General features: G+C 45.4%; 1 protein-coding gene across 2 annotated transcripts in view; it reads left to right on the forward strand.

The window, feature by feature from the left end:
- Positions 1-17,657, forward strand: part of ARVCF (ARVCF delta catenin family member) — a 171,274-nt gene that overhangs the window by 124,809 nt on the left and 28,808 nt on the right. For both annotated transcript variants that reach the window (XM_075719249.1, XM_075719248.1), the window contains one exon: positions 2,729-2,800. In XM_075719249.1, coding sequence (XP_075575364.1) covers positions 2,729-2,800 — 72 coding nt within the window. The remainder of the gene's footprint in view (positions 1-2,728; positions 2,801-17,657) is intronic.

Here is a 17,657-nt window from a genome sequence, read left to right on the forward strand (position 1 = left end):
GAGGCCGTGCTCGGAGCTGCAGAAGCTGGCAGTGAAGCTGGTTTTCTCATGATAGCGGTCAGGCCAGGGGATGACCAGGAGGTTTGTGATTGATAGGCTCTTGAACTTTTGCTAAACTTGGTCACCTTTTTAGAAACTCCAAGCCAATCTTTGCAGGTCCTGTGAAAATCAAATGGGAAAAATACCAGCTGAGCTGCAGATTGAAACCTTTGCCTTCTAGATGGATTTCTTCTGGAGCCTTCCTACAGCTTGGTCACCTTCTTTCTATAGCAAAGCCCTGGAAAATGTAGGCGCTTTGGGTATTTGTGAACCTGGCCCTTGCTCAATTTGATTAAGCAAGTAATTTGTAGAGTTGAAATCCCCTTGGTCGGAGCTCTGTGTTCTGAATTGGTTCCATTCGTAAACAGCTGGCAGCTTCTGGTTTGAACAGACGTGGGTTTGCCTGCGAGGTGGGTTAGTTTCTCAGAGGGCTGAGAGACAAACTAGCAAAGGCTTCATCGCAGACCGCCAGTATTTGCAGTCTGGGCCAGAGATTGAGAGACAGCAACTGAAGATCACAGAGCACAGGTGGAGTGTGCTGTCCTAAGGAAAGATGCTTTAGTAAACGGGCAGCTGCTTCTGCACCGCTAGCTCAGAAGATGCAGCAGCCAACACTGCTCTCCTGGACAATCTCTTCCTTAAAAAGTTGTGCACAGATGCGTACTGCTTACTGAACAGTGCACTAGGAAGAAGGGAACTCTTGCTGTGCCATCTCAGTGCTGCAGGGATAATAGAAGTACCAAACCCCAACCTTTCATTTATAGGGAGGACTTCTGAAATGAGTAGTTGTATTGAATAAGGTCTGGCTCTCCGAGTAAATGTTCTGAGGTTTAAACTAGCTAATGCCAGAGACGTGAAATTTGGAGTCATGTGAAAAAACAGTTTGTCCTACTTGTAGATAAGATGGAGTCACATTTATTGGTCAGCCGTAAGTCCCTAATCTTTCCTAAACACTGACTGACTTCCTTCAATGCTGCGCTTTTTTTTTTTCTCCTCCCACTGCCCTGCTTTTTCCTGTCAGTGCTCTAAGGGTCAATGAGGGTTTACAGCCAGTAACTGGGTTCAGCTGCCATTATGAAATGCAGTGTCCTTTGGTGATGCACAACATTTTTTCTTTCTGGTATTTGGTTCCCCGAGCAACGTGTTTCTGGTGCTTTTCATGGAGCAAAAACTTGATGGAGGGCTGCAGCGTGCAGCTAATTTCTGTTCCTTCCTTTAGAAGAGATCCTTTCAAAGGAGTGGCGTGGTACCTGGCTGCATGGCCTTTTGGCAGCTTGGATGGGCTTTTTCATACTCTATATAATTAAGCAGATGACTTAAGATGAACAGAATTTCTAGATGCATGTTTTGTTTTGCACAGTAGTTGAAGTTGGCTGGTATTCTGTGTTGGCATTTCAGAACAAGAGTGTGTGGTATTTCCAAAGGAAGGGAGGGGATAGAATACTATCTTGAGGGTTGGGTTTGTTTTTTTTTTTTTTCTCTTGATGTTATTTGTAAATATTCATATTGGTATTTAAAAGCTCTATTTCTTCTCTGTATAGTACTGCATATGCTTAGCCTTCCGTCGAGTGGAAAGGTAGAGTGGCCCATTGAACTCACCGTGCAGAAGCTGTACCGGCTCCCTGCTATAACCAGGCAGGTCTTGACTGGGAATGGCCAATCCCTGTGCCCAGTCAAGTCGGACTAATCTCCACGTCACATTTGCAAGGGCCATTTTCCTGTTTGCTTTTAAGCTTCCTGACTGGTGGAGCTTTCAGCCCTTCCTGTAAACCTCCCTTGGCAGCCCGGTAGAGTCCCTGTTCAGAAGCCACCTCTGGCCATTTAAATTGTGGTGCTCTGAATTCATCCCATCGCACCTGCCTCCCCTGCTCTGGAGGGAGAGGGACTGAATAACTTGCTTTTCTCCCTCAAAATAATTTGGGAAAGCTAAATTGTACTACACTGCTGTCCTCGGAAGCCATGCAGATTCCTGCACTTCAAAATCACCCTCTCTCTCTGCTGTCAGGACTTCTGATGGCAAGGTGCTAAAGTCCAGATTTTGTTCTGCTTTCTATGAAGGACTGTATAAATTAAAGCTGATGTAATGGCTTGAAACTGTGTCTTAGCAAAAATAGGGAATTGTTTCCGTTAGTGTCTAATGACTAGTCAAAATGGCACTTTATGGATTGAAGGGCAGTTCAGGGTTAAGTTGTCGGCTGCTGTCTGTACAATATATTAAATCTAGGCCTTGCTGCCTGATAGTCGCGATGAGAATAGAGGCTGCAAACCACGCCTGTTGTGTGTTGCTCTGCTGCTCAGCTTCTGCTTCAGCTAAGCTTCAGATCGAAATTCCTCTGTGAAAACAACAAGTAAATACTGGGCTTCTGAGGGAGGGGCGTAGCTTTGCCAAGAAGGGAAATGGTGCAATTTTCCAAGATTTTATGCACTCTTAAGACCCACTGAAATGCTGGTGCTAAGCATGTTTGCGGATCAACCTGAAAGTAGCACGGATCTTTGTCCCTAAGTTGCTCATGCTCAAAGCACAGCTATGTAGCCGGATTGCAAGTCAGATATGTACAAACATGAGTAATAGTCTGTGATTTATATTCTGAGCCTGTATCTTCTCTCATCGTGTAGATGCACATGACAGGAACTTACCTGTCAGTATGCTGACAGTCTTTTCCATCTGTTGTCTTATTTTTTTGCACAGGAAAGAAGAATGGAGATTTGGACAGGAATTTTGATACACTTGATTTGCCTAAGCGGTCTGAAGCAGCAAAAGGTAATGCTAGTGTGTTTGCTTTTGGAAATAACAAGTAGCCTGGGAGCTGGAGGCTCTTAAAGGAACTTGAGACCTGAGCATATAATAGAAAATAAAAGAAATAATAGATGTGTCGGTGCTTGTTGTTATCCAGTATTCAATACTGGATATAACCAGCTTTTATATAAAGCTGCTAAATGGGTGGAATCTTGTAGAAGCTCACCTGATTTGGTGTTAGGTGACTGTAACTCCACAGAGGGGTGAGTGCTTGCTCTCTTCCTTTACAACTCCATTTTCAAATTGCCTGCACTAGACGTGAATGTAAGGAGTTACGAAATGCATGAGGTGAGTGTACTTATCGCTAACCTTGTCCCTTCCCTGGCGTCTCTGTATTTCGTCAGTGTTCTGACAAACTGGAGAGTGAGGGCAGGGGACAAGTTCAATTTTTTGTCTTTACTGAGAGTCAGTCTTCTCCTGAAGACAGTATTCCTCCCTGTTGTGTCTGTAGTGAGTAGTGCTTGTAGTTTTCCAAAATACGGAGGTTCACAGAAAAATTCTTCTGCATTGCGCTTCTGTATTTCAGCTCTGGCAGAAGTGAAAGCTTTCCCAAACAATCCCTGTTCCCTTCCTGTATGCATGGTGCTCTTTTTAATTGGAGATTAGGGGATGATTTGGGATCTCATCAGACTTCATACAGCATTGGACGGTGTTTTGAGACTCGTGCAGGTTTTCATTTTAAGTGTGTGCAATGTCATTGCAAAGATTCAGCCATTGTCATGGCAACTGCTGCGGTGCCACCCTGTCAGCCCAGCCTTGCAGGAAAAGCTCTCCCGTAGCACCCTCGCCTTGATGATCTGTGAATACCCAGAACTGCCCGAGTATTCTTCAGGAGGAAAATCTTAAATTCTTCCTGCATCATGTGTACAGTTTCAGAGAGTATAAAGAGACAGCGTGACTCAATGGAGAGATCCTTGGACTCGAGATACCTGAATTACGTTCCTTAGTGACCTTGATCGAATCGACTGATTTGTGCTTCAGTTTCCTTCCTGTAAACTGAGGGCAGCAACAGCGGCCATATCTAACGTCCGCAGAGATGTACTGATAGTAACGGTATAGTAATTACACAGGTAGAGTGCCACACTCTCACTTAAATTCATGGGCAGTGAAGTTCTTGATTGACGAATATACAAACTAATCCTAATACAGAGGCGGATCTAATCTATTTACAGACGCCCTTTACAGTGGGTACAGTTTCTAGGCTAATGTCCAGACACTAATTTTCATTTGGTGCATTATTGCATAAGATACTAATGCACCTCTTAGAAGGTGCCATCCTATTCGGAGAGCTGCAGGAAACCGCTCCTAACCAACCTTCGCTTTAATGCCATCAGTTCAGGGCTGGGTGTTGGTTATGTTGCGGAGCAAGGAGGCTTCTTAAGGATGCAGAAAAAAAAAAGGAAAAAAAAAGGAACGCAAAATATAGCAAGGGCTTCAGCACTTTCCTTCCTTCCCAAATGTGATTGGAACGTAGGTGCCACTAAAGGGGAAAGATGGAGATCAAGGACTTCTGCAAAGAAATGGATCTTGCATAACTTTCTTTAAAATAAGATAAAAATCTTTCATGTGGCTCTGCTAATGGTAGAAGTGTTGTGGCGTATCTGGTGGGAGACGGATCTGTCTCTGAGCTTACACGCCTCGTTATCATATTCAGTTGCTAGAAATCACACACTCTTGAAGAGGTTTGATAATTTCAAGATAACCCCATTTAATCTAAGCAGAACAGATTTTAGTTTGATATGGTGGGCTGACCCTGGGATGCAAGGTGCCCACCAAAGCTGCTCCATCACTCCCCTCCTCAGCAGGGCAGGGGAGAGAAAATATAATGGAAGGCTCACGGGTCGAGATAAGGACAGGGAGAGATCACTCACCAATTACCATCATGGGCAAAACAGACTTGAGGATTAATTTAATTTATTACCAATCAAATCCAAGCTAGGATAATGAGAAATAAAGCCCAAATCTCAAAACCCCTTCCCCCCACCCCTCCCTTCTTCCCAGGCTCAACTTCACTCCCAATTTTCTCTCCCTCCTCCCCCCTGCAAGCAGCACAGGGGGATGGGGAATGGGGCTTGTGGTCAGTTCATCACACGTTGTCTCTGCCGCTCCTTCCTCCTCAGGGGAGGACTCCTCACACTCCTCCCCTGCTCCAGCATGGGGTCTTTCCCCCGGGCTGCAGTTCTCCACAAACTGCTCCAGCGTGGGTCCCTTCTGTGGGGTGCAGCCCCTCAGGAGCAGCCTGCTCTGGCGTGGGTCCCTTCCACGGGGTGCATCCCCTCAGGAGCAGCCTGCTCCAGCGTGGGTCCCTTCCCTGGGTGCATCCCCTCAGGAGCAGCCTGCTCCGGCGTGGGTCCCTTCTGTGGGGTGCATCCCCTCAGGAGCAGCCTGTTCCAGCGTGGGTCCCTTCCGTGGGGTGCAGCCCCTCAGGAGCAGCCTGCTCCGGCGTGGGTCCCTTCCGTGGGGTGCAGCCCCTCAGGAGCAGCCTGCTCCGGCGTGGGTCCCTTCCGTGGGGTGCAGCCCCTCAGGAGCAGCCTGCTCCGGCGTGGGTCCCTTCCGTGGGGTGCAGCCCCTCAGGAGCAGCGTGCTCCGGCGTGGGTCCCTTCCCCGGGGTGCATCCCCTCAGGAGCAGCCTGCTCCGGCGTGGGTCCCTTCCGTGGGGTGCAGCCCCTCAGGAGCAGCCTGCTCCAGCGTGGGTCCCCCGCGGGGTCCCAATTCCTGCCAGCAACCCTGCTCCAGCCTGGGCTCCTCTCCCCACGGGGCCACAGCTCCTGCCAGGAGCCTGCTCCGGCGTGGGCTTCCCCCGGGGTCCCAGCCTCCTCCAGGCCCATCCCCTGCTCCAGTTGGGCTCCTCCCCGGGTGCAGGGGGATCTCTGCTCCCCGTGGGCCCCCATGGGTGCAGGGCACAGCTGCCTCGCCACGGGCTGCAGAGGAATCTCTGCTCCGCGCCTGCAGCTCCTCCTCCTCCTCCTTCTTCCTCCTCCTCCTCCTGCACTGACCTGGGTGTCTGCAGGGTTTCTGGAACATTCCCCTGCCTCACCCCATAGGCTGGCGGTGGGCGAGGTGTTGGGAGGGGGCGCAGCCAGGACAGCTGACCCAGACTGAGCAAAGGGGCATTCCGTACCGTATGATGTCTGCTCAGCAGTAAGACCGAGAGAAGCTGGGCGGGGGGCTCACACTGGCTCTTACGATGCTTGTCTTCCGGAGCAACTGCTACACCTGCTGAAGCCCTGCTTCCCGGGAAGAGGCTGGACATCGCCTGCTGATGGGAAGTAGAGAATAAATCTTCTGTTTTCCTTCCGCACGCAGCCTTTGCTTTTGCTTTATTAAGCTGCCGTTATCTTGACCCAAGAGGTTTTTTCCCATCTTATTCCTTCCCCCGCCCTGCTGAGGAGGGGAGTGATGGAGCGGCTTGGTGGGCATCTGGTGTCCAGCTGAGGTCAGCCCACCACATCTGACTACGTACCTCTTGCTAGATGAGGTCAGATTAATCCCACAGCATTTTGAAAGAAGCACTTTGACAGGGAAAAAAGCATGAAAAATACTCATTTGTGTGCAAAGAGTAAAAAATAAATTCAGTGATAAATTTTTGTTCACTTTGTTACTAGTAGTTCCCTGCTAAACATCCAGTTTACATGAGAGTTCCTGGATATTAAAGGTTCTAACAAGATTGCTGGGACTTTGAATTGTTTGGTAAGATAAAACAAATAAAACTGCAGTTTCAAAACCCATAAAAGCTCCGGTCAGATCTATACCATACAGTATAATTGGCCCTGATGAGATCAGCTCTCAGCTGAAGCAGAACCTTGTTACTAAGATTGAAAACTCATGCGAGTTTTAATGATCAAAAGCACTCAGTTTGAGTGACACGATGAAGTGCTATTTCAAAAATCAACAATTATAGATTAATCTCTTTCATGTATTATTAAAGCCATATTAAAGTGAGTTTTCAGCTGGAATCTTTGTGGGCAAATGAGACCGAAGTAATAAGGTTTGTTCGTGCCATGCAGCGAATGAGCATTGTGGTAGCTAACGAGTACAGGGATGCAGTGGTGTAAAGTTTCCTGTAGTACTGTAGCCAACACCCATGGCGCTTACCTGGTGGATCTAAAGATGGGGTTTCAACAACTTGACATCATGATTTCCTTATAAAATGTTCTCGGGTATGATCATTGAGCTTAACTGATAGTGTGCTTATGATTGCTTGAAAGACCACAAACTAGAAGCGGTGAACTAGTTCAGACCTATTTTCTATCATTCTGGAAACTTTGTTTGGTCTCCAAATTACTTTAATTGCAGGAATCTCTGCCCATCCTGTAGCCAAACATCATAAAATCAGAAACTTCCGTAGTTTCTAGCTGGGGGTGTGGGCGGGTTAGTGTCTGTGTGGGTGGCAGAGGTTTTTTCAGTCTTTGTTCAAGACAGCTTAGGAACACGTTCATACCCTGAACAGCCCAAAGGGTCTTCTGAGTTATTACCTACTTTAAATGCTAGTAATATTTTTTTTTCTCCCCCAGAATTTGTTTGCTGTGGAGAAGAATGAATGAACGAAGGCAATTCTTTTTTCCAAAACGATGAACTAGAGTCTCCTTTTCTTCTGATTGCTCTTGGTTTTTTAATGGAAATCAGATTTTGCTGCAGCACAGCATTTGAGCAGCCCTGAAACCATTTCAAAGCCTTTAATAATTTTATGTGCTAGGCATTCTGGCAGGGGAAAGCTTCCAGTTCAGGGTTGTTATCTGTGGTAAACTGGATAATGTCAGATGGGAGAATTTGCAGTGCTTTCAGAAGCTGTCTCATCTGATATTAAAAAATAAATATATATGCTCTGGCAGCGTCCAGAGTACTGCTGTCCTCATGAGGAAAGATTGTGGAAGAGAAGCTTCTTGCTTCCTCTTTGTTGAAAGGAGAATATTTTTTGCTGACAGTTGGAGAGAGAGGATAAATTTTTTGGGTAGTGATAAGAGCAAGCATAGAGCCATATGAGAAGGGGACAGCACTGACAAGAAATTATGAATGCTGTCCTCGGGACCTTGCTAAATTTAGTACTTTCAAAATTTCCTGCTTTCAGGGTGTGGGGGGGTGATGGTGAAGTCTTGCTGAAATCCCTTCCCCAGTATAAAGTAGGTCAGTGACAGTGGTTTGGCTGTCTCCTGCAGCGTGTTCTCTTCTGCACTACCACACCGCGAATGCTGATTTCTCCTGTGTGCACGTTAAATACGTAGCAGAGTACAATTCCTTTGCTTTGTTTGCAGACTCCTTAGTTCTGAGCAGGAATAGTGACAGGAGGCTCATGCGTTGGGGGAAGATCAGGATTAATCCTATCTGTGCGGAGGAAAACAGTGTCTCGGCAGACTGTGCAATAAGGTTTTCTGAAAAGAATTAGCATTGATATGTGTCAGCCCTCTGAAGATGTTACAAAGGTTGTAACGTTTAATCCTCCTGATCTGGAGGTGTTGGGTTGTCTGCCTCTGCTCATCAGTGCTGGAACATGGGAGGAGACAGTCCAGAAGAGCAAAACAGCTTTTTACATGGAATCAGCAGGTTATTCCTAATTAAATCCAGACCTCTTGCTACTTGGTTTGAGCAAATCTCGCAGCTTCGTGTTTATGCACACATACATCCAGTGGTGTAGAAGTAGATGCTCCAAGGTGCTTTGGGTGTTGAAGTTCAGCTATGGTTTCAGTTTATCTCATTAGGGAGTTGAAAGATTTTAGCCGTAACGAGGCACGTGCAGGTACATTTCAGCCTGGTGGATGAGCTAACTCATTCTCTCCTTCAAATCAGGTATTAAAGTGGTTAGTAATTTATCTTTTCCATTTTGATTATTTAAGTTTTACTTCAGTTTTAATAGGAACATAAGTTTAGGAGAGAGTCAAGCAGAAACACTCAACTAGTGCTAAGGCTGCTTATAGTTGAACAAGTCTGTTTTGTTGCAGCAGGGACCTCACAGAAAAGCTGAATTTAGTTGAAAGCTCAGCTTTGTGTGTACACTTACCCTGGTCAGCAGCCTACGTCGGTAGGGAATGAGATTTTGGGTGAACTTGTCAGCAGGTGAATTTCTTCTGTCTCCATTATCTGAAATCTTCGGTCGCTTTCCACGTAGCCTGATGCTGATGATAGATTTTCTATTCCAGAAGGTGAGTGTTTAAATTCACTTATAAATCTCTGTGTTACTGCTCCAGGAAATTAGACTTCCTGGCACTGTCAGGATAATGACTTTAACTTAGTAGATTACAAAAATGTGGGCAATTTGTCTTCAGATAAAGGCAACATGTCGTGGGGGGAGAGAGAAACTTCACTGAAGCTTTACTCTGACTTTAGGTTTGTAATTAAGATTAGCTGCTGTTCTCATTTCACTGCTGTTTTAATTTGCTTTCTTTAAATTTTTACAAGTTGACTCAAGCACTCACCTGCCCTTTCCAGCTCCCTTCAATCATTAATTTTGATTGTCGTATTGTGAATAAGTGAGTAGAACTGCTTGATTAATGCTACCATACCCACCCCTCCTGTGCCTGCTAGTGGAAACTGAGGGACTGGGAAGATCTCCTCTGTGAGAGCCAGTAATGTGTTCTTGTATTAACATCTTTTCAGTATTTCATGCACGTTGTTGAGAATTCCTCTCAGAATTAAGTATCTCTTATTTCTGTTGCTTTACTAAGTAGAGTGTTCATTTTGGTCCCGTGTGTTTTTCTTAATTTACAAAGCAGTGAAAGATTTCTCATCTGTCTTCTAGTGCTTTGAGTCGGAGAAAATTTATTACCTTGAATAGGGGAATTCCCATACGGAGCCTGCCCTTGCCAAACTTTCTCCAGCCCGGTACCTGTAATCTCATTCTTTTTCCCAACATCTGCGAGCAATTTGGAGCAGGCACCTGTGGATTTTTCTTTTCATGCGTACGCACTCTTTCCATAGCTGACTGCTAATTGTTCTGGACTACTCTGCTTTTATTGTCATAATCTTTCAGTTCTTACGTTGAGCCACTTGTTTGTTCAAAGCTGGGTTGAAACCAGCATGGGTTGCTCCCTGGCCAGCTGAGCTGTGCTCTACAGGTGGAAACTCTTATTTGTGATCTTCATGGATCTGTTAAATTTGATTATGTAGAACATAAATTGTAAGTTTAGGGCTGAAACAGAAGGGTTTGAAAAATCATACGGGGAGGTGGAGCTGGAATGTGAATTGGAGGTCCAGGGTTGCTATTATGTCATTTGTCTTGTTTCTGCCCTAACGTATCTTCTTCCAATGAAAGGAATGAGTCTGAAATAGCTTCTTGTTGTTCTTAACATGACAACTCAAGCAATTTGAATACCAAGTGTATTATAGAACAGCGACTGTTTTCATTTCAGGTAGACTGGCCTAAGCCTTGAAGAGCTGTAGCCTGTATTGACCCAGTGACCCCTTCTGTTGCAATGAGCTGCGCGTTTCTTCTGAGTCGGATACCGAGAGGGTTCAATGGCGACTCACTTAGCATGGATTTTAAATGGAGTGTAAAATTCTGTCACCAATAGTTAACTTGATAAAAACACATTAAAACAGAAAATCGTTCCAGTAGGAGTGTTGCTCTTTTTAGAGAGTTTACAGACAACTCCAGTTCTTTGTGAACTCTGGCTGAGGTGAGCAGTGATGGGTGGTGGTGACTGGTCTGCAGCGATGAGGAGGTGTTTGTCCTTGACTTCAGTCTCGGGCCTAGTCCCAGTACATGCTCCAGGGTACCTAAAAGGAAACTTCCTAGAGAATTGTACGTGATGAGAAACGTTTTGCAGTTCTTGCTTGAGAAGTTTTATGTAGGCCAGCAAGACAGGAGAAGGAATGAGCAGAAGGGTCCGCCTTGTTTTTCAGGGACAGCCGACTGTGAAACCTGTTGAATAAACACCGCTTGATGGTTGTGAAGTCCCCTGTCACTAGCTATTCTCAGTCCCTGCTGCCTGTTGCCAGCATCAGTCGCTTCTTTATTGTAGATTTGTGTCGTGCCCATGCAGAGCCGCTGGACTTCGTTGCGAAAGCAGTCCTAGTGGTCAGCGACTGCTGGTTTTGGCTGGGGTAGAGTTAGTTTTCTTCGTAGTAGGTAGTGTGGGGCTATGTTTCGGATTTGTGCTGGAAGCAGTGTTGATCGCACAGGGGTGATTTCGTTCCTGCTGAGCAGCGCTTACGCAGAGTCAGGGCCTTTGCTGCTGCTCACCCCACACAAGGGGTTGGGAGGGGACACGGCCGGGACAGCTGAGCCCAGGGATGTCCCACCCTATGATCGTGCTCAGCACAGAGCTGGGGGAAGGAGGAGGAAGGGGGGGACGTTGGGAGCGATGGCATTTGTCTGCCCAAGTCACCATTACATGTGACGGAGCCCAGCTTTCCTGGGATGGCTGAGCGCCCGCCTGCCCACGGGAAGTAGGGAACGAATCCCTTGTTTTGCTTTGCTTACATGCACAGCTTTTGCTTTGCCTACTAAACTGTCTTTATCTCAATCCACGAGTTTTCTCACTTTGACCCGTCCGATTCTCACCCGCACCCCAGCGGGGGGGAGCGAGCGGGCGGCTGCGTGGGGCTGAGCTGCTTGCCGGGTTAAACCACAGCAGTGATTCACAGCCTTGTCTTGCGATAAGCTGCACAGATGTTGCGTAAAATAAATCATTAGCACAATTCTTAAGGATTGTTCCTTCCTTGTTGCTTTTGTGCAGGTAGTAAGCCTTGAACAGCTTGGCCTTTGAAGGATGTTGTCCATGGAACGACCTCTGTTTCCTTCTACATAAATCAGCGGCATAAGGTTTAAAAAACCAAAACAACTCCCACCTATTTTGAACACGTACTGAACTAGCTGAGCAGTTAAAGCAGCAGATGTTCCCCAGATAGCGTGTTTTACCCACAGGTACCCATGGTGAGAGGTTGTCATGCAGTGCATTAAACAGCAGCGACTAGACACAGTCTTCTGGGCTTTTATCGTGGTGTATGCTGCTGCAACAGGACTTTGGCAAACACATAACGGGCACAGTTATGCTTTTGTATTGCATTATATTGCTAGAATCTGGCTTTAATAAAACAAAGTGCTGTGTTGTGTAGGAGTCAGCAAACCTTTATAGAGGGAGGTAAGTTACATCACTGAGTGTCCAAGGTTCTCTTATGGTCTGCTTGGTTTTTTATGTTACTATTCATTTGATAGGACAAGAGGAAATGGTCTTAAGTTGTGCCAGGGGAGGTTCAGATTAGGTATTAGGAAAAATTTCTTCACAGAAGGGGTTGTCAAGCATTGAAACAGGCTGCCCAGGGAAGTGGTTGAGTCCCCATCCCTGGAGGGATTTAAAATGCATGTAGACATGGTGCCTGGGGACGTGGGTTAGTGGTGGGCTTGGCAGTGTTAGGTTAATGGTTGGACTGGATGATCTTAAAGGTCTTTTCTAATCTAAACAATTCTATGATTCCGGACTCGCAGTTCAATCTTGCTTTTCTCAAGTGTGTATGACCTTTCTGCCGCTAATTCTTTTCACTTGTTAATACGATTCTATCCTACAACTTTCTCATTTTGGAGACTGTGAGGAAACAAGTATTTTTCTGGGACAAATACCAATGATATGACTGAAACCCTACACAGTAACTGTACAGTAATGCTGCTGGGACTCACAGCTCTGCTGTGTGGGGTTTAGTTATTCCACCAAATCATGTGAGAATAATTTGAGACCGTAACAGGACCAGCTCTTCCTCTGGTGTTATCTGTCTGCTCAGGAATGTGAAGAATAGTTTTGGCTTTACGTTCTGGTAGTTGCTGCCGTGTTTGTCAAATCGTTGCTGTCTCGCTTCTGAGGATGCCTCGACATTGCAGCTCTGAGCTGTGCTTGCCGGTCCCTTGCTTCGTCCGTGGGGACATCCAGGCGAGAACTGGATTTACAGATGAGACAGGCTGCATTCCTGGTAGAGGTGAAATGGTGTCTGTGGAACAGAAAAGCTCTTGCAGCTGTAATAAGGGGAAGCACAATGTTTGTGTGACTCGACTGTCCTATAAATTGCCCAGTTAAGGGGGATTTACTTTTGCGTCAGGAAGATTTGAGTTGAGAACTTGAAGAGTTCTGCTACGTGGAGGGGATATATAACGAATGTGAACTGAAGAAATTTCAACTGTTGTGGTAGTTATAACACCTCCCCACCCCCAATATGGACACTTGACAGCGCGAATGTCATTCTCAGTTTTGGGTTATGTAGCTTTGAGTGTAAGCTGAGGGAGCAGTGGAAAAGAACTGCTGGGACAGGGAGGCAGGAGGAGCGATTGTAGTGACATGAGAATTCCATTCAGCTCTGTATTTATACAGGGCTGAGAACGTGAAGCTCTTCATGAAGTCATAAGGTCGTTCTTCTTGTGCATAACTTCTTGGCTCTGCTATAATTTGTTTGCCTGTGGAGCTCCTCCTTTTCCCTTTGTTTTCTACCTCTGTCTTTACAGCCAGAAGTCACGTGCAAGGTGAGTTAGGAAGATGGCTTTCTTTTGGAAGTGTTTCAGACTCTTCCTTCTGAATGAGAAAAATCTGACTCACCTCTAAGGTACTTTGGTTATCCTGGAAATAGTGAATGAGCATCCACAACTATTCCTCCTCTGCATCCTTCTTTTGTGTTCTTGAATGTTCAGTCTCCCGCAGTGCGTGGAGAGGAAAAGCTGGCAGTTGGGACAAGATTCTCCCTCTCCACCTTTAGGTCCTTTTACCTGTGCCTCTCACGGGACTAATAAAACAACTGCGGTAGCCAGCTTCCAGCTCCTTCTTGCCCGAGGCTGACACCCAAGAATCTAGATCTATTATATTAACTAGCAGTATCTTCGAACGGCGAGAATCCCTGGTGGTAAATTCCCTATCCAGCTTGATATGAATTTGCGGCCAAGTTATAAATACACAGAAAATGAGACTTACGCATGTGGTTATAGCATCTTAAGCTAGAACAGCCTACGTATACTTGCATGATACAGTAGCCTGTGAAAAACTAAACAGCAGGAACTCCACTCAAGCACGTGGTAATTACAGCAGCTACTAGGGAGATGGAGCGATCTGGAGCTTCAGCAAAAGACAGAGCTGGAAGTAAGGAAGTCTCGTTTTCACATTCCAGCATTGCTACTGATTTGCTGAGTGGCCTTAGGCAAGTTAATTGCATTAAGATGCAGGGGCTGTAGTGAACTTGCAAAGTGTTTGCTACTTCCACTGCCCTCACTAGAATAATCACTGGTATTTTCTGTGCTGCTGTGGTAACCAGTGCAGATGGAATGTACTTGATATGTTTGTAAAAACAGCAAAATTCTGCCAAAGTATCGTGTATCACAACTGTTGCTAGCATCACAGCGATAGAAAAACTAAATAAAAACATAATTTCTGTTGAAGGTGGATAGTAGTGGCTTGCCCCAGTGGGATATTGTGTGAATGGACTGAGGAGTTCATGTTGCAGAGAGTATTTTGAAAACCTGTAATACTATGAATTGCTTTGTATTCTTGCTATGCATATTACACTTCTGTGTATTTTTAGGGAGAAGTTCAACTGTATTATGTATGATGCTCTGTATAGATATGTATATACAGAAACCAATACATAACTCAAGACCTTGGCAAGTTTTACAGCCCAGCTACGACGTTTACTTCAGTTATAGCAATGTGTGCTCTCTGGTAATGCAGGACTTTAACCCTTCAACCGCTGATTGGATTTTCATGTCCTTTATACTTGGCTGCTATTTCTGATGATAAAATAGGTCATGTTGGAAAGTGATAGTTGTCAGTCTTTTTTTTTTTTTTTTTCTTTTCACAGCCTTCGCTGTGCTGGTTGCCCCGGCTAGGAATGGTTAATACTCCTCTTTCTCCACCCGTTGGTGTGTGTATATGTTTTTGCATGTCTCATTTAGCATTTCTGTTCTGCAAGCAATTCTAATTGTTACTCTAAAATAGAATGCCTGTTACTACAGAGCATAGCTCATCAGGCAGATGCTGCTCAAGGACTGTTTATAAAATGAGAATGTGCAAGAAAGTCTGCCAGGAATAAAAGCAGGACTTGGTGGGGAGGTGCTTATCCCACATAACTGTAGCTGCCTCAGTCCTGGGACTTAGTCACTGCAGTGAAAAACTCGCTCCATCCATCCCTGCTGCATTATGTCAGATTTCTGCCGTGCCACTTACTCAGTTTAGGTTAAGAAACAACAGTGAAAGCTCAGAGACTTCCCCCCCAGCCCCCTTTTAGCATAAGCCGAAAAAATGAGATGATACTTTGAAGAGGGATGCAAATCCTCAGAAAGTTGTCCTGATTGCCCAGCCAGTATTGTCGTGAAGTGCAAGGAAGGGGAACTCTGCTTCTGTCGGAATTTAGAGATGGAATTTCATGTCAAAATCAGTTACAAAAACATTGTCACACAAAGGTACGGTTGTCTCTAGTGTCCATCAAAAGTACCGCAGGAAACTTCTGCTGACAAAGCTACTTGCCAAGTTAAGAGAACAGCAGAAAGTTTCAGAACAGCTGAGGCAGAAAAATGGTGTAATGTTGATTTAAATCCCTTGCCGGATTTCCAGAAATAGCGTGCGCATAAGTGAAGGAAGTAGTTATAGCTCCGGGTGAGTGTTGTGAAGGCTCAGCCTTCAGAACAAAGAGCAATGTGGATAGCTTTCTCCGAGGCCTGTGTGACTCGGCTGCGTTCAGACCTCAACGCTGGACAGACATCTCTCAAATCTGACTTAAAGCATCCGCCTGGGATACTCTGGCTGTCCTGTCTGGTGTTCTTTTGCCCACAAAAATGCAGGCTAATGCCCCATAATCAGGCATTGGAACAGGTTCCCCAGAGGGGTTTTGAAGGGTTCTCTTATCATTGAAGGGTTTCAAGACCTGACTGGACAAAGCTGTGAAGAACCTGGTCTGAATTCAGCGTTGAGCCTGCTTTGAGCAGGACGCTGGCCCGAGTGACCTCCCGCACTCTTCCAGCCTAGTTGTTCTGTGTGCCTCTCTTGTTAACTGATTACAAAGTCAGCCAGAAAAAATGTCTGCAAAAAACCAGCACATTTTTTTTCTAGGACAAGGTTTTCCAAAACAACTTAATCCAGCTAGCTAGGTGCCTCAGATGGGAAGAAGAATGAGAGAGCCCATTTGCCAATGGAACCTGGGAAAGGAGAATATAAGCAAAATGCATCTCAGTTGTTGGATCTCAGGTTGATTGATACCCCCCCTCCCCCAAGGTACGGCTTTTTTAAGAGACAAATGCATTTTTACTTATAATGTGTACTTTCTCTGGTGTCAGCACAGTAAAACGTGGAGTCCTCGCAACACTACGTTAATCAGTCTTTGAGGGTGTGCTTGTAACAGCTAACGATGGAGGAGAGAAAGAGGAATAAAAATGAAGTAGTTGTGTGATTCTGAGCTAATTGCAAGTTGAGGTACTAGAGATCCAGGCAAGGAGGCCTTCCTTACAGTGCGGCCAAGACAGGGGAGATACGTGCAGTAAGGTGTCTAGCATTTTTTCCACTTTTGCTTGAACAGTATTTATTAGAGTTAATGGAGAGCTTTAATCATGGAGTTAATCTGAAAATTAAAATAAACTGGAATGTCAAATAACCTGTGCATTCTAAATTGCAGAATTGACTGATGCTCATTAGTCAGACTGAAGCTGCAGTTATGTTTTGCAGAAAGGCAAATAAAGAGAACAAAAAAAATTAAGACTTCTGTTTTCTCAGCATTAATTCCTAGTGCATTTACCTACACAGCTGCTGCAGTCCTATTATCTGACTCATTACTTTGTAAACCACTTTGAGACATCTTGAATGTGAAAGCTGCTATATAAAGCCATGTTTATTTCTATAACCCTGAGTGCTCTGCACAGGTTTAAAAGCTCCCCCCTTCTCCAACATGACAGGGGAATGATATGACTTAATGTGCCATATACCTCTAACTGTGGCATGGAGAAAAATGACCTTGAACTGAGAGGCGGGCATTTTACATGGTGAAGCAGACACTTAAATTTACCTGTCAGCTGGAGAGGGGGGAGTCTTACCGCTGCGTGGTTCAGAAAGCAATGTCGATCCAGCTGTTCGCTGCCCTGAACCCACTGAGCTTGATTGCTGACCCAGGCACTTCCAGGTGATCCGTGTGAATGGTGATCAGTATGTGTTAGAAACGAGGGCGTTTTTATTTCGGCCTCTCAGACCATTAGTTTCAGCCCAGAATTTTCTGTGTCTTGGTCACAGGGAAAACCAGAAGTCTGTAATAGCATGAAATGTTACTTGTTTAGGAATAGACTATAGTTCAGGCTCATCTGGAAGGAGAATATGAGAAGAGCAATCCTTCCACCTCACGTCCAGTTCAGTCATGTTCTGCACGCCTTGCGGTCTCCTGACTTTACTGAATATATTGCTGCTTCTGCAGGAGACATTTAGAGCAACTTCGTATTCTTTTTACCGGTAGCCTCAGTACAGCCTAAGTACCCGCCACACTGTGACCGTCCGCTTGAACAGGCCAGGTCTAGATAGGCGAGACAGAAATAGAGTGGGAGGGGAGGGGGGCCACGGACTGCTGACGTGAGTTGTGCAGTTGCACGGCATTTCAGTGGCAGAGCTGGGAACAGAGACGAGGTTTCCTGATTCCTAAAGGAATATCTTTCTTGCTGGCTCATGCTGACAAGCCAGGTAGCGAGCCCAATTCATTTGGAAACATCAGTTCTTCTTGTCCCTCTCATACAAAGCCAGGAAGAATATTTAATCTAATGAGTTTTGTTTAGAGACCTCTAAAATCACAACCAGCAAATCTGTAATCATGATTGAGCATATAATTGCATTTTGTCCTGCTGAGAGCTTAAAAATTATGAGCAAGAAAAGCGTCTCTAAAGACTCAT

Source organism: Pelecanus crispus, chromosome 11 (assembly GCF_030463565.1).
Source record: "Pelecanus crispus isolate bPelCri1 chromosome 11, bPelCri1.pri, whole genome shotgun sequence".
Classification (NCBI taxonomy): Eukaryota; Metazoa; Chordata; class Aves; order Pelecaniformes; family Pelecanidae; genus Pelecanus; species Pelecanus crispus.